Below are 19,903 nucleotides of genomic sequence, written 5' to 3'. Positions count from 1 at the left end.
CACACTATTATGTTTTTCTCTTCTTTTTCATTCTTTTATAACACATTTTATCTGTTTTTATGCTTATTTATTTTATTTTTTTAACCATTTTTATTATTTGTTTTTATTTTTCTTATACTTGTTTCTTTTATTCTTGTTTGTGTAAAGCACTTTGAATTGCCACTGTGTATGAAATGTGCTATATAAATAAACTTGCCTTGCCTTGCCTTGCCTATACCTCCTTGCAAGGATAAAGGCAGTACTGTATGTAATGTATGAAGGTTTTTTCAATGAAAATGAAAACAAAGAGATAAATAGATAATGGTGGAGCCATTCTAATCTCAAGGGGCAAGGTGTTCCACAACCGAGGACCCGCCACTGTCCCCTCTACATTTCAGTCTGGACTGAAGAACTAAAAGAAGATTTTAGTCACTTGACCTAAGAGATCTCACGGGAGTGTAAAAATGAAGCAGCTCTGAGAGATAGGATGGGGCTAGATTATGGAGGGATTTATATACCAGTAAAAGCACTTTAAATCAATTCTGAATTGGGCAGGCAGCCAATGTAGGCCTCTTAGAAGAGGGGGTAATGCGGTTATATTATATGCTATTACAAATAAATCTAGCAGCAGCATTTTGGACCGACTGAAGGCGAGAAATTTGTCATTTTGTCATGCCACAGTAAAATGCATTGCTGTAGTCTAACATTGATGTACTAAAAGCGTGGACAGCCATCTCTAGAGTGGTGGGATTTAAGAAGTGTTTAACGTTACACAGCAAACGGAGTTGATAAAAACTGGAGCCAATAAACGAACTGATCTGTTTGTCTAGTTTCAATGACTCATCAAGGATGACACACAGATTGCGGACACGGGGGGATCTGAGGCCAGATAAGCAGCCCAAATCTAGGCAAGAGGCCTGAACATTATCAGTGGGGCTGAAGACAATCACCTCTGTTTTATCCTCATTTATGAATAAAAAATCGTGGTATAGCCAGATTTTGGTCTTATGTAAGCACCTTAGTATAAGAGCGAGAGGGTCATTGCAGTAGTCTTAACATTGATGAACTAAAAGCGTGGACAGCCATCTCTAGAGTGGTGGGGTTTAAGAAGTGTTTAACTTTACACAGCAAACGGAGTTGATAAAAACTGGAGCCAATAACCGAACTGATCTGTTTGTCTAGTTTCAATGACTCATCAAGAATGACACACAGATTGCGGACACGGGGGGATCTGAATCTGAAGGCAGATAAAGCCTAGCTCACACTACAGGATTTTAAACATCGGCAGGTCGCTGTGCTGTTTACACTACATGACTTGATTTTGTGTCTTTTAATCGCTCTGGTGTTCACACTACGCGAAACTTAGTAAATGATCCAGAGGAGGTCGGCGACACACTACAAGATCTGACAACAACTAGTTCCCCAACAGCTCAGTGCAGCTACCAAACCACAGCCAATGAAATGAGTCATCAGAAAAAGCTGAGCACTGCTTGTGTTTTCAAGCTTTTAAGGAAGCACTTAAAAACATGGTCAATCAGCTGATGCATCAGCGGATCAATCGCTCATCTGCAAGGTTCGAGTGGATTGATACACAGAGAGTTTTTAATTTTTGTAATTTAACATCTCTTTGAAATAAAACTAACATATCTATAACACCCTGACGTTTCCTAAATATCTGTGTATTTCTTTCTAACATTGGTATTTTTTAAAATACAAAACAGTAAAGAACTGAGCATTTCTACTTTTGATTACCATATTGGTCAACATGACTGCATGCATGTCTGCTACTTTTCACTGTGACTTTAAATTTTTTTGCATTTTTTTTGCCTAGCAACTGTTCTGTGAAATAGCTCCTGTTTGAAAGTGAAAATGAAAGCGAGGCCCAGAGCTTTGTGTCTCTTAACTACATATTTATAGGCTGTATTACCAACACAATCTCACGGCAATTCATAAATTTTTGATTTAGTGGCTAATTCGTACGAATTCGTACGATCTAATTCGTACAATTTAGTACAATTTGCTCATCCCCCAATGACGGTTGGGTTTAGGGGTGGAGTTAGGTGCCACGCCTCCTTTTTAAAATCGTACAATTTCGTACGACTGAACTCGTACGAATTTGTACGAATTAGCCACTAAACTGACAAAACGTAAAATACTTACGTTTTCTCGTGAGATCAGGCTGGTATTACCAAAAAAGATAATATTTTTAGGGTAATGGTGTCATTAAATATGATGACAGACGTTCAGAGCTTAATTTTAATATCTCAAAAGAAGCTTTAAATGTAAATATGATGTGACAATATGACGTTTTATATGAGATGAGCAGTATTGTAATTCTAATAGTTACAGAATTCTAGTTCCCCTGTTAATATAACCTACTCTCATATCCGTGTTAAACGCAGAATGAAGCGAGTGCATTGATGCCCATTCTGGCCAATCACAGACTCTTTCTGTTGATCTCCTGAGCACACGGCCATTCAGCTCAAGCTGATATGCTCTCTCATTGGCTGCAGCTCATCACTACATCTGAACGCACGTGGGGTCGAGTCGGCCGACTGCTCTGGAATATTCAGCATGCTAGATATTGGATTTCCGTCTGCGAGGTGTCGGCGACGCTTCAGCGAGCTTCTTTGACACGTTGTTCAGGAGTTCACACATAAAGACTGGTGAGCGCCGTGCACCTGCAGATTTCTTCCCAATCACAGCCCGATCTGTCGGCGAGCTTGTTAACTTCCAAATCGGGCTCAAATCAGGCTTAAAATCCTGTAGTGTGAACTAGGCATAAGCAGCCCAAATCTAGATAAGAGGCCTGAACATTATCAGTAGGGCTGAAGACAATCACCTCTGTTTTATCCAACCCAGGCTCATTCTGAGAACGTAGTCCCGTGGACGTTTCTGGAGACCGCGAAATACGTAGCCGGGGGTACGTACGGCTGCATTTCATTTTTTTAAGCGAACGCTGCGGGGCGGTGTGACGGCGTTCCCTTCGTTGCTTGCCGGCCGGCCAGCTGACCGCTCGCCTCCGTGTGGAGGGCTTTCCCGCTGCAACCAGTTTGTCCGGTTAGCTCTTCGTGTACTCTGGCGGACTTGATACGCAGAGAGGGGCTGACCACGACGACGACGACAACCAGGTTCGAGTCCGGGGAAGAGCGGTTCCAGAAATCAGGTAAGAAAACAAAAACAAAATCCAAAAAATGAAACAAACAAGTTCATCACAGGGTGAGAATGTGGTAAAATCCGAAAACGTGGTAAAAATCAGATGAGGGCTTTTCTTTTTCTGGACGGCTTTTGTGAATCGTCGTTGGTTGGGTTTAGGGACGGAGGAGGGTGGGTCAGCCGATTGGCCGGTCGCACGGTCAATCATTCTGTCATCCAGTCAGACAGGCGGAAGGTCGTTCGACAGCGGCCTCTAGCGGGTTTACACGAGAACGGCGCAGGAAAAAGCGCCCACAACGGCCTCTCACGGATTCGCGAAAACAAAAACTGCAAAAATACGTACCTCCCGGGAGGTATTTCGCGGTCTCCAGAAACGTCGCCGGGACTACGTTCTCAGAATGAGCCTGGGTTGGTTTTATCCTCATTTAATGATAAAAAATTGTGGGATAGCCAGATTTTGGTCTTATGTAAGCACCTTAGTAAGAGCGAAAGGGTCATTCCTCTTAATAGGTAAGTAAATCTGGGTGTCATCAGCATAGAAATGGAAAGACACCCCATGACTTCTTAGAATGGCCCCTAGCGGAAGCATATATAATGACAAAAGTGAGGGAGCTAAGACTGAGCCTTGAGGGAGGTCACAAGTGAGATCAGCAAATGAGGATGACAAGTGACCTAATTTCATTGACAATTTTTTTATCAGATAGAAAAGACTTAAACCACTTAAGGACTGTGCCTTTCAAGCCCACAACTGACTTTAATCTGGACAGCAGAATAGAGTGATCAACAGTATCAAATGCTGCTGGCAGATCTAGAAGAACCAGGACCACAGAATCGCCAGAGTCAGTGGCTAGCAGGATATCATTAAGTTCTCTGAGGAGGGCCGTTTCAGTGCTATGAGTCATTTTGAAGCCTGACTGAAAGATTTCAGTGATAGAGTTGCTTTTAAAAAAAGAGTGCAGTTGATCAAGTACAATTATTCAGAATAGAGGGATCCAGTGGAGGCTTTTTGAGAAGTGGAGTGACAGTGGCCATTTTAAGTTCATTGGGAAAAGAGCCAGTAGAGAGGCACTCATTAAAAAAGGAAGCCAAGCCTGGGCCGACAGTGTCAATGATTTGTTTTAGAAATTTAGGGTGGATGATATCATTGGGACAGAAGGAAAGTTTAGTATGAGCAATTACATTTTTAATAAATTAAGCACTAAGCCAAAGGAAGGAAGGATGAATGAATGAATACACATATGTGATCTGTTGTTGATCTTGATATTTTAACCATGCGCTGAGAAATATAAACTGCTGCTGTTTGGGGTCTTTTGGTCCATCAGTAAATATGTGGGTTTTGTTTTGGGATTTTTTGCAAATTTTGCATTTGATTTATGTATTGTATGACAAATAATTATAACATGTGAATTTCGCTCTGAAAGTCGATTTCTGGCACTGGATTTACCTCATCCATGTGGAAAATGACTACATTTACATGGACATCAGTAATCAATCTATTTGCCTTAATCTGAATAAGACAATAATATGAAGAAGGTGTTTACATGAGTTGCTTTTTGAACGTTTCTTTCATGATCCCGTTGTACATGTTATAGCACATAGATCAATTAACATCATCGCGTCACCACGTTTCCTCCAGAGTTTCATGTAATTTTGTGCGTTTCATTTTTTATTTGTCAACTTTAATTGCAGTTTGGTACTTTCACTTTCATTCAGGAACATTTCATTCATGCCCCCATGACAAACTGAGGTATTGTATGCAAGTATAAAGTGCTGGAAGAGTGTTGTTTAATGTGTGTCTGTGGTCCTTCACTGACTCGGTTGGTGCAGATAATAGTGTCAAACAGCTGTGTGCGTATAGACTATCCTGTCGCGGAGGAAATCCTACATGACGATAATAGGGTTTTTTTTTTTATAATTGTTTTTTCAGGGTTTTCACCTTTAATTGATAGGACAGTAGAGAGTATTAATAGGAAAGTGTGGGGAGCAGAGAGAGGGGAAGGATCAGCATAGGACCACGAGGCAGGAATCAAACTCAGGTCGCCGTGAGCACCGGAGTGCATGTGTCGACGCACTAACCACTACACTACTGGAACCAACATGACAGTAATAGTTTGATTGCAGTGTTTACATGTCTGTACTGCACTTCAATAATGCGACTAAAATCAGCATACTCCACATGTCTTAATGCGATTTCTGTTTAAGACCGTTGTTTACATGGGAGACTCTTAATCTGAGTATTGTCCTAATCATATTAAAATCAGATTATTGGTGCCCATGTAAACATACTAATTGGGATTATTACAGTTGGAGTTTCCTCAATCCCTCATATGTTAATTTTCTGCGCTTGTTTATTTGTTATCCATCCAAAACTGTTGACTTTTTTATACTGGTATTCCAAACTAGTTCATAGCAGCTTTTTAACTGGGTGTTTTTCATGATATCCTTTTATATTTCAGTGCAGTATCTCATCCTAAGTTTTCTCTTCCAGGGGCATTTCTCCCATATCCACTAGAATGTAATAATTTTGAGATGTTCGAAAAGCTCCACGACTTATTCTTAATGCTTGACTTTGAACAGTTTCTATTATTTATAACCATGTTTCAAGTTTCACACCCCACTCATCCCCTGCCAGGCATCCCCTTACATGAATCTCCCTTTTACATTTATCTATTAATCTTCTGATGAGTGCTAAACGTCCATTTATAGTCCATCTATAACCTATAAATTGCAACTTGTTCTCGTTCTTCACCATACATTCTCATGTTTAACCTTGGATTGTTCCTTCCTTTTGAAAAACAGATTGTTTGTGTCTTACATACTAACAAAACAAATCAAATCCCCATTCCTTGGCCTTTTCTTCTACATTGTTTACTGCTGTCTGTATGCAATTTACAGCATATCTTTAATTTCTATCCTGCTTCCATATCAGCCCATCATCTGCAGTCCATAGTGCTGCTCCCTTTCCTAAAAGCATCTTGATATTGAGATAAAAGTGTGTTTTTCTCTATATGGTAAGCTATAGTCTAGACATTATCATTCCCTCCATTAGTTTAGATATATTAGAGCTTAGTGCTATTGGCCGATAACTGCTTGGCTGTGATTGGTCTTTTCCAGGTGTAGCTATTGGTACCATCATTTTTTATCAATACCATTCCTGCACTTTGCTCTCCGCCGCAATTTCAACATTTTGGTCTTACTTCTTGATCACATCTCTCGTAATCATGCTTCTCTCCACATCTCAAACACCTTTGCTTCCTTTTACAATCTGCTGCTGCATGTCCATATCTCCGGCGTTTGTAACATCTTAATGGGGTATGTATGAAAGGACAGACCACGCAACCCACATAACTCAGCGTTTTTGCACAGTGAATCTGTCTTGCAATGTGAAACTGATCTGTAGACTGCCGATCAGTAAACTTAAATAAACACAACGCTTATATTTCACAGCTACAACACTCATAAAGCACATCGAAACACTACAGAAGGCTTTGGATGAGATGTGTGTGTGTGTGTTGCCACAGCCATATCAACCTACAACGCAAGACTGGTTACTCACTGAAGCTAAGCAGGGCTGAGCCTGGTCAGTACCTTGATGGGAGACCACATGGAAAAACTAGGTTGCTGTTGGAAGTGGTGTTAGTGAGGCCAGCAGGGGGGCGCACAACCTGCAGTCTGTGTGGGTCCTAATGCCCCAGTACAGTGAAGGGGATACTATACTGTCAGTGAGCACCGTCTTTCGGATGAGACGATAAAGCGAAGACTCTCTCTGGTCATTAAAAATCTCATGGCACTTCTTGTAAAGAGTAGAGGTGTAACCCTGGGTGTGCTGGCCAAATTCCCTCCATCGGCCCTTCCCTATCATGACCTCACATTCATCCCCATCCACCAAATTGGCTGTATCACTGTCTCACCACTCCACCAATTGCTGGTGTATGGTGAACACACTGGTGCCATTGTCCTGTGGCTGCCATACACAATAAATGCGCTATATAAATACACATTACATTACATGTGTAAGAAACTAGTCCTACGCACAGGAGCGGTTTGAGGACAAAAAACCTGACTCATGTCTGAAATTTCTGCTGAAGATGTTGTTGTTTTTTCAGTAAGAAAGGAGGCTTCGCTCAGTCTCTCCTGAACATCACTGCGGTGTCTGAGCTGGACCTTCAGTCGGAGTTTCGCTGTACAGCTATGGACGAATATGAAGTGATTTATGTGTCAGTCACTTTGAAGAGAGAACGTGAGTCCCTCCGATCGTGATCATATCCATTAGTCTGATTAAAAATGCTGCATTTTACAGTGTATTTAAGGTATTTTGGATTTTGGATATTTGAAGTGGTTGCAAACAATTGATATTGGCTGAATTTAAACAAAGAAATTAAGTTGAACATTACTACAGTGGGTAGCATGTTCACCTCACAGAAAGAAGGGCGCTGGTTTGAGCCTCGACTGGGTCAGTTGGCATTTCTGTGTGGAGTTTGCATGTTCTCCCTGAGTTCGCGTGGGTTTCCTCCGGGTGCTCCGGTTTCCCCCACAAGTCCAAAGACATGCGGTACAGGTGAATTGGGTAGGCTAAATTGTCCGTAGTGTATGTGTTTGAATGAGTGTGGATGTTTCCCAGTGATGGGTTGCAGCTGGAAGGGCATCCGCTGCGTAAAACATGTGCTGGATAAGTTTTTGTTTGTTTAAATACAGCCCATATAAATAGTTTTGCAACTATTTGCCTTAAAAAAATAAGCAAAAAGTAAGTAAACAGTTTAGTAAATCCAATGAATATTGCAAATGATCCATTTCAGATTTGCTTTTTTATAATGAAAACATGCAAATAAAGCTTTATTTAAAATTAAATCTGTTAAAAATATAAGGTTCTGTATTTTGTGACTTTTTTTTCCCATTTACGTATGGTTATGAAATGTCATATGGGATGTTGATCTCTGTTTTGGCGACTTTTGATGTTGAAAATTCGACTCTGCATTTATTGACATTTTAGTAGTTTCAAACAATATATATACATGTGTGTGGGCGACGCAGTGGCACAGTAGGTAGTGCTGTCGCCTCAAAGCAAGAAGGTCGCTGGTTCGAGCCTCAGCTGGGTCAGTTGGCATTTCTGTGTGGAGTTTGCATGTTCTCCCTGCGTTCACATGGGTTTCCTCTGGGTGCTCCGGTTTCCCCCACAGTCCAAAGACATGCGGTACAGGTGAATTGGGAAGGCTAAATTGTCCAAAGTGTATGTGTGTGAATGAGTGTGTATGGATGTTTCCTAGAGATGGGTTATGGCTGGAAGGGCATCCGCTGCGTAAAACATATGCTTCATAAGTTGGCGGGTCATTCCGCTGTGGCGACCCCAAATTAATAAAGGGACTAAGCCGAAAAGAAAATGAATAAATGAATACGTGTGTGTGTGTGTGCATATATATATATATATATATATATATATATATATATATATATATATATATATATATATATATATATATATATAATATATATATATATATATATATATATATAGTTGAAGTCAGAATTATTAGCCCCCCTTTTATTTTTTCCCCAATTTCTGTTTAACGGAGAGAAGATTTTTTTCAACACATTTCTAAACATAATCAAATTCTAAACTCTTTTCTAATAACTGATTTATTTTATCTTTGTCATGATGACAGTAAATAATATTTGACACTTCTATAGAGCTTAAAGTGACATTTAAAGGTAGGTTAGGGTAATTAGGCAAGTTATTGTACTGTATAATGATGGTTTGTTCTGTAGACTATCGAAAAAAAATGACCTTAAAGGGGCTAATAATATTGACCTTAAAATGGATTTAAAAAAATGCAAAACTTAAATGCTTCTATTTTAGCCGAAATAAAACAAACAAAACTTTCTCCAGAAGAAAAAATAATATAAGAAATGCTGTGAAAATTTCCTTGCTCTGTTAAATAACTTTTGGGAAATATTTAAAAAAGAAGAAAATTCAAATTTGTTAACCAGCAGTTGGACAGGTGTACCTAATAAAGTGGCCGGTGAGTGTATACTTTCTGTGTTTTTGGAAAAAACCTGAAATCTCATGCAATTCTGTTTACACACATTAAAGGAGATACATTTGGGAATATTTTGTGTAATTTACACTTTGAATAGCGAAATCTAAATTGCAACAGTAGTCACTTCAATAATATCAAATGCTGTTGTTTTATTATATTTAATCTGAGTTTGTTTACAGTAACATTGTAATATTTTGAATGCATGCCTTTTAATATAAATATGTATAAATAGCCTATTGACAGAAAATAATCATCTCTTAATCGTCATTCTGTGCTGTTTTCTCAGCATCGGTGCTCACGGTGATTCTGGTGTTCATCTTCATATTCACCGTCTTGCTGCTGTTTGCTGGAACATTGAGGTGGTTTGCATTGGATCTGGTGCTGTTTGCACGGAAAATTTTCATCAAATTCTACAGGACAGAGGGTGAATAATAATATTTGAAGTATTTTAGTGTACTTAAAATATTTCATTATTTAATTAAACGTGTTGAAATAATGCTAAAGTTTTGTATATTTACACATATATATATACAGTACAGTCATCCCAGGGGTATGAATAATTTTTACTTAAACTGTTTTGATGAAAATGCAGTTTTTTATTGTTGCTGTTGTTGTTTTTGATTGTTTTCGACAGATGGGAAACTGTATGATGCCTATGTGATTTACCAGAGAAGCGGCTTGGATGAGGAGACGGGCCAGGCTGTGAGTGAGTTTGTGAATGGGGCTCTTCTGCCAGTGCTGGAGAGCAGCTGTGGATATAAACTCTTCATCCATGGCAGAGACGACCTGCCTGGAGAAGGTACTCTTGCACTACATCGCATACTGAGGCACTATTATAGGCCATTTTGTAGTATTAATAGTGTAAGAAGTGTATTCACAATGACAATTCTGGAAAGAATGTGCACTGTAAAGGTAACGTGAAATCAAATTACACATTAGCTATGTTTCCATCCAAAAATGCGAATGAACTTTATGTGCAAAACTGGATTATCGCATTAAAGTCGTGCGAATTAAGCAGCGTTTCCATCCAACGAGTGAAAGCGAACAAAATCTTTACTTCCTGATTAACTGGCGCCAAATATCAACAGTAAAAACTGAATTTGCTGCAGTTAGAGAGGCTGTGTCAATCTTTTCTTCGTCTAATAAATGACTTGCGCCTCAGAAGGTAATCCTGACACGCAGTGAACACGCGGTGGCGTTTGAAGGTGTCAGACACGGAGCACAGACGTTCTTGATTCTGGTGGTCATTAATAATATAATAACATTAGCACTTAAACGGTAAGGCGCTTTAGAATGACCAAAACAACAGTTCAGATGTTTTACAGTGTGCTCAGCCTGCTGGTTTGTCCATTTATACACATTTTCATCATCATAATGATCTCTTATAATAATATCACATGATCTTTTTTAATGCGCATGCTGAAATTTGTGCGGTAAAAGTGTTTTCATCGTAGTTAATGCACATCTTTTCTTATCGAATAAAAAGTTTATCCTACTCAGTTATGCGCATACGTTTTTTATGCGCATTTTCAACATTTATGCGCATCATGGCGTTTCCATCAACCGTTTTTTAATGCGCATATGCAAAACGCACAAAAATAGGTGGATGGAAACATAGTTAATGACATGGATATAAGTAATCAAATTATTTGCCTTAATCTGAATAAAACAATAATATGATAAGGTTGTTTACAAGAGCTGCTTTCTGAATGTTCCTTTCATGATCCTGTTTTACATGATATAGTGCATAGATTGATTAACATCATCGCGTGACAGCGCTATCCACATTTCCTTCAGAGTTTCAAGTAATTTCGGGTGTTTCATTTTTAATTTTTCGACTTTAACTGCAGTTTGGCACTTTCACTTTTGTTCAGGAACATTTCAGTCATGCCCCTGTGACAAACTGATGTATTGGATGAGAGTATGAAGTAAGGACTGGTGTTTTAATCAAATTTGAAACCACACGCTGAATGGAAAAAACCCATTGTCTTAATCATATTAAAATCGGATTATTGGTGTCCATGTAAAAGTACTTAATTTTTTTTTTATTTTGCTAGCTTACATTGTTATTGTTAAGGTGAATAATTAATCCAGTTTGTTTTGGTAATCTTCTGACCATTTTCTTCCACGACTGAAGTGGCGATCCTTCTGTTGATATCATCCTGAGGGTTTCCATAGCAACTGCATATAATTAACCTCTCTTTACCGTTAATTTGCTATGAGGGAATGATGCAAAAGAAAGCCCCGCCCATCAACACACTGAAATAAAAGCAACTTCTGCTTCACGTAGACTTTAAAGGGATACTCTAAAAGGATCATTTACTCACCCTTTACTTGTTCCAAACCTTTATGAGGTTCTTTATTCTGTTAAACACAAAAGAAGATATTTTGAAGAAAGGTGAAAACCTGTAACCATTGGCATTCATGGTATTTGTTTTTCCTACTATGGAAGTCAGTGGTTTCTCACTGAAATAAAATATGTTTGCTTTTTTATGGGGGGGGGGGGGGGCAGCTTAATTGTTTTAAGTTCAATCCACTTAAGTTTGTAAAAACTAATTAGTTAACTTCATGTTGTCCCAAAACTATTTGATTGTGTGGATACCTTATTTTGTGTACTCATAAAGGTTTATAACCACTTGAGGATCAGAAAAATGGCAAGTAAATTTTTAGTTTTTACAAAAATAGAATTGACTATTTGTAAAATACAAACACTTTCTGATAAGAATCTTTTATTTTTAAATATAACACGGATAGTGAACATGGAAATTGTGAAAGTGACGACAATTATACTGGAATTAATTGCTTCCTAAATTACCAACAATTCTACATGTTAACAAATATCAGTAAATTAACAGTTAAGAAAAACAATCTGAGCTAGCGATTTACTCTAGTGAGTGAAGCCTGCAGCCGCTGCTCTTTTAGGTCACTTTTTAAAAATTGCTAAAAGTAGCCAAATGAATGTTAAAATTGCTAAATTTGTTGCTAGGTGCTTTTGGAAAAAAAAAGTTGCTAGCGTAGTATGAAAAGTTGCTAAATCTAGCAACAAAATTGTTAAGTTGGCAACACTGACTGCTGGAGCTCAGACACTTCAGCGTATGACATTGTGTGTGTGTGTGTTTGTGTGTGGTCACGTGATGTGCGTTCTCAGCGGTACAGTATGGACAGAGGGCTTTTCAGAAACGCTAGGTGAAACGCCAGTGTGGAAGTGGATCGTTTTTATTCTAAGATACCATTTTAAAACTGAGACATATGAGTGTAAACGGGGCCCGAGTGTGTATTTTTCGCGAGCAGGTTGCTGCTGCAACTGGGGTGGGCCGAAGGATCGCGATGCCAGCTCAGCATCGTGATGGCATCGTCTATCGACCCAACCCTTTTAGGGATGCAATTAATCGTGATTAATCTTTGCCCAGCACTTCTAAATTATTCATCCTCCTATGATTTAGAAAAAATATTTCTCAAATGATGTTTAACAGAGTAAGGAGTTTTTCACAGTATTTTCTATAATACTTTGTTTTTTTTCGGCTACAATAAAAGCAGTTTTTAATTTGTTTAATGCCATTTTAATATTGTTTTTTTAATATTCAATATTATTAGCACCCGTAAGCTGTATATTGTTTTGATTGTCTGCAGAACAAGCCATCGTTAAACAATGACTTGCCTTTATACCTTATTTACTTACCTATTTAACCTAATTAACCTAGTTCAGCCTTTAAATGTCACTTTAAGAATCAGAATCAGAAAGAGCTTTATTGCCAGGTATGTTCACACATACGAGGAATTAATACAAAAAACAGATCATAAATATATATTTTTTAAAAATAGAAGTAGTGAGTGCAAATATACAGATTGACAAGTGTATGTACGTGTTTATTACTATATACAACGTTATATGTGCAGCTGTTATGTGCAAATTGGCATGTAAAGTGTGTTGTTAAATAAGTGTATAAAAGTGTATAGCAAGTAGTGATGTTGGTTTCGCAATTATTATCATCAAGTGTTCATGAGATGGATTGCCTGAGGGAAGAAACTGTTCCTGTGTCGGGCTGTTCTGGTGCGCAGTGCTCTGTAGCGTCGACCAGAAGGTAAAAGTTCAAAGAGGCAGTGTGCTGGGTGTGAGGGGTCCAGAGTGATTTTGGCAGCCCTTCTGCTCGCTTAAGCTGAATACTAGTATCCTGAAGAATATCTAGTCTAATATTATGTGCTATCATCATGGCAAAGATAAAATAAATCAGTTATTAGAAATGAGTTATTAAAACTATTATGTTTAGAAATGGGTTCCATTAAAATAGATAAAAATATATATACAGGAGGGCTAATAATTCTGACTTCAACTGTAATTGCACTAATTACCCCATGAAACTCCTCTCTGTCTCCTCCAGACTCTGCAAACCTGATCCAAACCCAGATCCAGCTGAGCCGCAGACTCCTCATCATTTTATCAGCAGAAGGAGTTGGAGGTTCAGCTGAGGCGTATGACCTGCAGGCGGGCCTCCATCAGACTCTGGTTCAGGGAGAAACGCCGGTGATCATCATCCAGCTGGGGCTCATGCAGGACTACAGTCACCTTCCTCTGGGACTGCAGCATCTGCTCCGCAAGAGATCCGCTTTACTGTGGAGAGGCGGAGAGGCATCCCTGAACTCCAGATTCTGGAAGAGGGTGAGGTACAGGATGCCTGCAGCGTCTGCAACGATCCGGAGAAGCAGAGCATCAAACACTGCAGCATTTCACTGGCAGAGTTTGTCTGTTTGAGGATGCGCTTGCACTGGAAAAAACGATTCATTGGATTTAATACATTTTTTAAAAGTAAGTGGCTGCAAACAATCTACAACCCCAAATCAGAAAAAGGTGGGACAGTATGAAAAAGGCAAATAAAAAAAGAAAGTATGGATTTCCAAATTTACTTTGACTTGTATTCCATTGCAGACAATATTTCATGGTTTGTCTGATCAACTTCATTTCATTTGTGTTACAACCTCTGTGATGTTAGTCTAGGGTAAAAGTAATAACATTTAAAAGGTGTGGTACTTTCATAAGTGATGGGTTCAAGCAAAAGACACAAACAACGAAACTGCCAACAAGTGATTTAATGTACAAAGAAAGTGAAACCAGATTAATGCCCAAATATATTTACAAAAGGAAGAAATATTTACAATAATAATAATGTAGCAAATGAAACAAAGTATCAAACAAAATTAGGTCAACTCAAGAGTAAGGGGACGCTAGTGAAGCCAAATCAAAGAAATAAATATAACAAAACAATTCTAAGTCATAAACAAACCCCTTACCTCACTAGAAGCATGAAAAGAAAAGAAAAATCTTCAGCGCCAAGCACCATAATCTTACCAATGCTAAACTAGATATACAAAAATATAAATACACAGATGGCGTTTACTTCTTACCTGGTGTTTTAAACAATGGATTGACTACGTGTTTGCAGAATGGAAGTCGTACGACATCTTACCTATCCACCTTACTCTGAGAACAAAGTCCACTCTCAATGAAATCTCTTAATTTTTTGCCAGGACCAAAAAGTAACAAACAAAACAATCGAAATTAAGATGTACAAAAATCACAAAGTAGCTCAAAAATGGGCAGAAATAATACGAAATAATTTTATCCAAATGAAAGTTAAGCAAAAACAACGAATAACAAAATTATGTCGGCAAAAACACACAAAAACGGGATCAAAGGAAAAGCGCTCTCTCGTCCACTCTCCCTGGCGTACTTTTATGTGACCGTGCCACGTCACCCAATGATGAGTGATTGGTCTCCCGACCAATCGACTGTCACGAAGGCGGACCTAAAGGATATGACAGGCTGAGAGGGAGAGAGAACAGGAGGCAAAAATCCTACCAATATATGGCAACCATAACAATTTGTAAATCATTTCCTGTCATTCAGACCTGCAGCACATTCCAGTAAATGTTGAGCAGTTTAGGGCTAGTAATCAGGTAAACTGGTTAAATAATGACGTGATTTGAAACAGGTGATGTCAACAGGTAATTGTAATTATGATTTTGGTACAAAAGAAGCATCCAAGAAAGGTCTAGTCCAGGCATGGGCAAACTCGATCCTCGAGGGCCAGTGTCCCTGCAGAGTTTTGCTCCAACACTAATCAAACACACCTGAACACCCTAATTAGTGTCTTCAAGATCACTAGAAAGCTACTAGCAGGTGTGTTTTATTAGGGTTGGTGCAAAACTATGCAGGGACACCGGCCCTCCAGGATCGAGTTTGCCCATCCCTGGTCTAGTCCTTTAGGAGCAAAGATTTGCAGAGGATTGCCAGTTTACCAACAAATATGTGAGAAAAAGATAGGAAGACCTTTGGATATTTCACCTTCAACATTGCATAACATCATTAAAAGATTGAAGGAATCTGGAGGAATTTCAGTGCGTAAAGGACAGGGGTGCAAGACTATGCTGAACAACCGTGATCTCTGATCCCTCAGGTGGTGCTGCATCAAGAATCCTCATTCATCTATGAGCCACATCACCACATGGGCTCAGGACTACTGTGGCAAACCTTTATTAAATACCACAATACATAGTTACAGCCACAAATGCCAGTTAAAACTGTACTGTGCCAAAAGGAAGCCCTATGTTAACAGTGTCCAGAAGTGCGGTTGACTTCTCTGGGCTCGGAGGCGTCTGGGATGAACCATCACACAGTGGAAATGTGTATTGTGGTCAGATGAATCAGTATTTTGGGAAGAAATGGACATGGATTTGCAGGAAGAATGGGACAAAATTTCACCTGAAACACTTCATCACTTGGTGTCTTCAGTCCCAAATGGCTTTCAATGGTTGTAAATAGGAATGGCAAAATTACAAAGTGGAAAATGCTTTACTGTGCCAACTTTTTTTGAAATATGTTGCAAGAACCAAAATTGGAATATGTGTTTATATTATGTGGAAAAAACAAGAGAAACACATTAAATAATGTTTGGTGTATTGTCTACAATGGTCTACAATTCCATACTGTCACAACTTTTTCTCATTTGGGGTTGTATAAGGGCTTAATTTAAACAAATTAAATTTTAACTATTGAAGAACCCAATCCAGGAGACACGTTACAAGCAGAATGCCTTATTGAGAACATGTTGGTTGTTCTGCAGTCAAACAATCATCTTCAATAAGTCCACATGAGTCTGCAAGAGCCTACTTGAGTCTCTTACAGTCTACCAAGAGTCTAATTTGAGCAGAGTCGTGCTGTCCTGTCTATTCTATGTTTTAGGAGGGGTTAGGACAGAGTTTGTAGATGGAACTGCCTAAACAAGTCATGCAAAAATGGTGGATAATTCCAAATCCTGTGCAGACACTGACCAGACGAGTTCATTAACAAAAGAGTTTCTTCAGCTTGAATGGATACACGAAGACATTCAAAAGACATAGTTGTTAAGACCCTGGCTATAGTCATGAAGTGCATAATGACAACAGGTTAAATGTTCCAACACTTGGCCTGCTATAGTTTTTGAATAAAATGTGATCATTAAAAAAGTTTTTGTGTATATATATATATATATATATATATATATATATATTAGTTAATTTGGAACTAGATTATATAAATTTATATTCCCACAGTAATGTTCACATAATGTTCAACTTAATTTAGTTTGTTTAAATTCAGCCCATATAAATTGCTTGCAACCACTTGCCTTAAAAAATATTTGTAAATCCAATGAATTTCTGTGTACTTAGAGTTTTTGTCTTGTTTCTAGTCTAAATATCTGAAAATTCTAGCAAAAAAATTGTATAATGTTTAGGTAAAAATTTATGATGTAAAACATGTCCCCGATGTCCCTAGAGCAGTGTTTCCCAACCCTGTTCCTGAAGGCACACCAACAGTACATCTTTTGGATGTCTCCCTTTTCTGAACCATTCATTTCAGGTTTTCAAGTCTCTTCTAATGTTCTGATGATTTGATTCAGGTGTATTTGAATAGGGAGCGATTGAAAATGTGTACTGTTGGTGTGCCTTCAGGAACAGGGTTCGGAAACACTGCCCTAGAGTGTGTATGTGAAGTTTCAGGTCCAAATTCCGCACGAATAATGTTTTCTAACTCTGAAACTGCTCACTTTTAGGCTTTGATCCTAATTGTGGCATTTTGGTGACTGTCGCTTTAAATTCAAATGAGATTGTGCTCTTTTTTAGACGAGGGTGGAGCTACAAATACCTGCGTGTCAGCATAATGGCAGATTGAAAACATGATGTGAAAAACAGAAAATGTATGCATCAGTGTGTGAGAATGCGTCAGTCTATCGATAATGGTAAAAATGTAATGGGATGCTTAAAGTGGTGGTCCACTATGATATCATATTTTAAACTTTAGTTGATGTGTAATGTCGCTGTGTAAACATAAACAACATCTCTGAATGTAAAATGCTCAAAGTTCAATGCTAAGGGAAACCTTGGTTTTTACAGAGTTAGCTTAGCAAAGCCTACAATGAACGGATTTTGGCAACTACAAAAAATACTTTTGGGCCTGTGAGATCACAAACTTACTTTTACCATGCACACACACTGCGCAGCTAAGGGGCGTGGCCAGAGACCTGTAATGTTAGAGCAGAGAGAGCTAAAATGCTGTCCAAACGCTGCCATATTCACAGAGTTTCTTCCGTTTCTGTGTTTGGGCTTCCAAATGACACGACACAAAGACAGAAGTGCTTACAGTTTAATTTTAGTTATGTTCCAGAGAATTATAAAATACATAGCAAGCATGATTTGACAAAACACAGCTCCAGAATCTCTCCCAGTTCAGTGCTGGATTCGGTTATAATCTCTTCAAAAAAGGCGCAGCTCCAACAAGCAGAAGCTGTAGCCTGTGAGTTTTTATTTGTTAAAATTGATCATGACATGTACAGTGTCTAGCCTTAACGGTATGTTGTAGCAAAGACGTAAACAACGGGAAATGCTGTTTGGCACAGCTACAAATTCATATTTATCAGTCAAACTGCTGTAAACACACACACTCTTCACCAGCGCGTGCGTGTCTCTCTATAGGGAGCTTTTCCTGCGTTTTACATCTCCGATAATGAACTCGCAAAAGATATGTGAACGATTCATATTACTTACACATGCATATTCCGAATATATTTGAAAGACGTCGTGTAACGGGTTGAGTTAAAAAAAATACAGGAGAGCTCGTCTAACTCATGTAGCAGCAGAAAAATCAATCAAGGCTGACACAGGTCGCATCCCACATCTTGTGCTTTATTCTTCTGTCAACAGCGTCACTGTAAATTACAGAGAAATAACTTAATCTGAGCATCAGAGAAAAAGAAAAAGAAACATCGGTCCCGCGCACATGCGCTTCTGGTGTTACATGTGCCTATTAACAATTCACACACACAATGGCGATCTCTCTTAAAGGAGCCGCACCCCATTTTCACTCATTACAGACACTTGTCAGATTTTATTTTGAAGAGCGGGAATGAGGTTGACTGATGGTTTACCAGTGTTGCCAGATGTAGCTGACTGATTCCAGCCCAAAAACTGTCCAAAATCCGCTGAAATGCAAAAACACCCCCCCAGTCATCTGGAAGTCATGCTAAGGGGGTTGTGACGGTCGCGGAAATCACGCTAATTGGGGAGGGGGGGCAACGTTAGAGGGGGCGGGCATTATAACAAAACCAAGCCTTAAAGTTACATTCTGGGCCACCCCTTTAATGGACACTGCAGCGTTTCCAGCACGTTGTAAAACATCTGAAATGGTTGTAAAATGCCAACGTCCGTCATCACAGTGGTTCAGTATTATTACTATTGTACTATTATTCCTTCCAGAACTGTCTTGAGCATCTGTCTGTGCTCCCGAAGAGTGTCTCGCGCCTCCAACAGCCACGGCATTGTGTTCATTGTGTTTCATCTTTGTCTTTTGAGGCTCATTTATTAGAGAAGAAAAAAACCACTGTGGCTTCTCCCAATGCATTAAACTACATTTTCCAGCCTGATATTTAGCGCCAATTTATCAAAAAGTAATGATTTCTTTGACTCACTGGATGGAAACGCTATGTTTTATGGCATATTCCAGTTTTGCGCACAAGTCTAATTCACATCTTTAATTGAAAACACAGTCATTGTAATAAGATTTTGAGAATTTTCATCATTATCAATCTAAATTCACACTTAAAAAACTGGGCTTAATTCAGTTTTTTTAACTAAAACTTTGGGCTGGTACTGCAGTTTACCTTAAGTTTAAGATTTTTTACATTTTTAAGTCTTTTCTGCTCACCAAGCCTGCATATTTTAATCCAAAGTACAGCAAAAACAGTACAATTTCGATTTTTTCTTCCTATTTTAAAATAGCTGTTTTCTATTTGCATATATTTGAATATGTAACTTATTCCAGTGAATTCAAAGCTGTATTTTTAGCATGATCACTCCAGTCACATAATCCTTATTTGCATATGCAAACATTATTTTAGAAAACCTCGGACACAAAAATTGTCTGCATTTTTTGTACGGTGATAAATATCCGTTACTGTGTGTTTTTATTCTGTTCACCTGCCCTAAAAAGAAAATGGCAGGATTGTTTTTGTTTGGAGTGTGGAATTGAGTCATATCACACATAATCATGACTGATCATCGCTTATGTTGGTGCCAGTTATTTGTGATTATTTTTTACATTCATTCTTTTGATTTTATATTAATCTGTAAAAAATTAAATACATTAAGTAAAAAGCATTATTGTAGTACTGTTTGTTTTACAAGACTACCTGACAAAAGCCTTG

The 19,903-nt window shown here is 38.5% G+C and overlaps 1 protein-coding gene across 1 annotated transcript in view; it reads left to right on the top strand.

Moving 5' to 3' along the window:
• The window catches only part of il1rl1 (interleukin 1 receptor-like 1), a 44,276-nt gene extending 30,339 nt beyond the window's left edge, over window positions 1-13,937 (top strand). The window contains exons 7-10 of the mRNA XM_056466089.1: window positions 7,242-7,375; window positions 9,457-9,594; window positions 9,805-9,969; window positions 13,550-13,937. Coding sequence (XP_056322064.1) covers window positions 7,242-7,375; window positions 9,457-9,594; window positions 9,805-9,969; window positions 13,550-13,920 — 808 coding nt within the window. The 3' untranslated portion in view covers window positions 13,921-13,937. The remainder of the gene's footprint in view (window positions 1-7,241; window positions 7,376-9,456; window positions 9,595-9,804; window positions 9,970-13,549) is intronic.
• The last annotated feature ends 5,966 nt before the right edge of the window (window positions 13,938-19,903 follow it).

The sequence above is a fragment of the Danio aesculapii genome, chromosome 9 (assembly GCF_903798145.1).
Source record: "Danio aesculapii chromosome 9, fDanAes4.1, whole genome shotgun sequence".
NCBI classification, from domain to species: Eukaryota; Metazoa; Chordata; class Actinopteri; order Cypriniformes; family Danionidae; genus Danio; species Danio aesculapii.
This window is presented reverse-complemented; position numbering and strand designations above follow the sequence as displayed.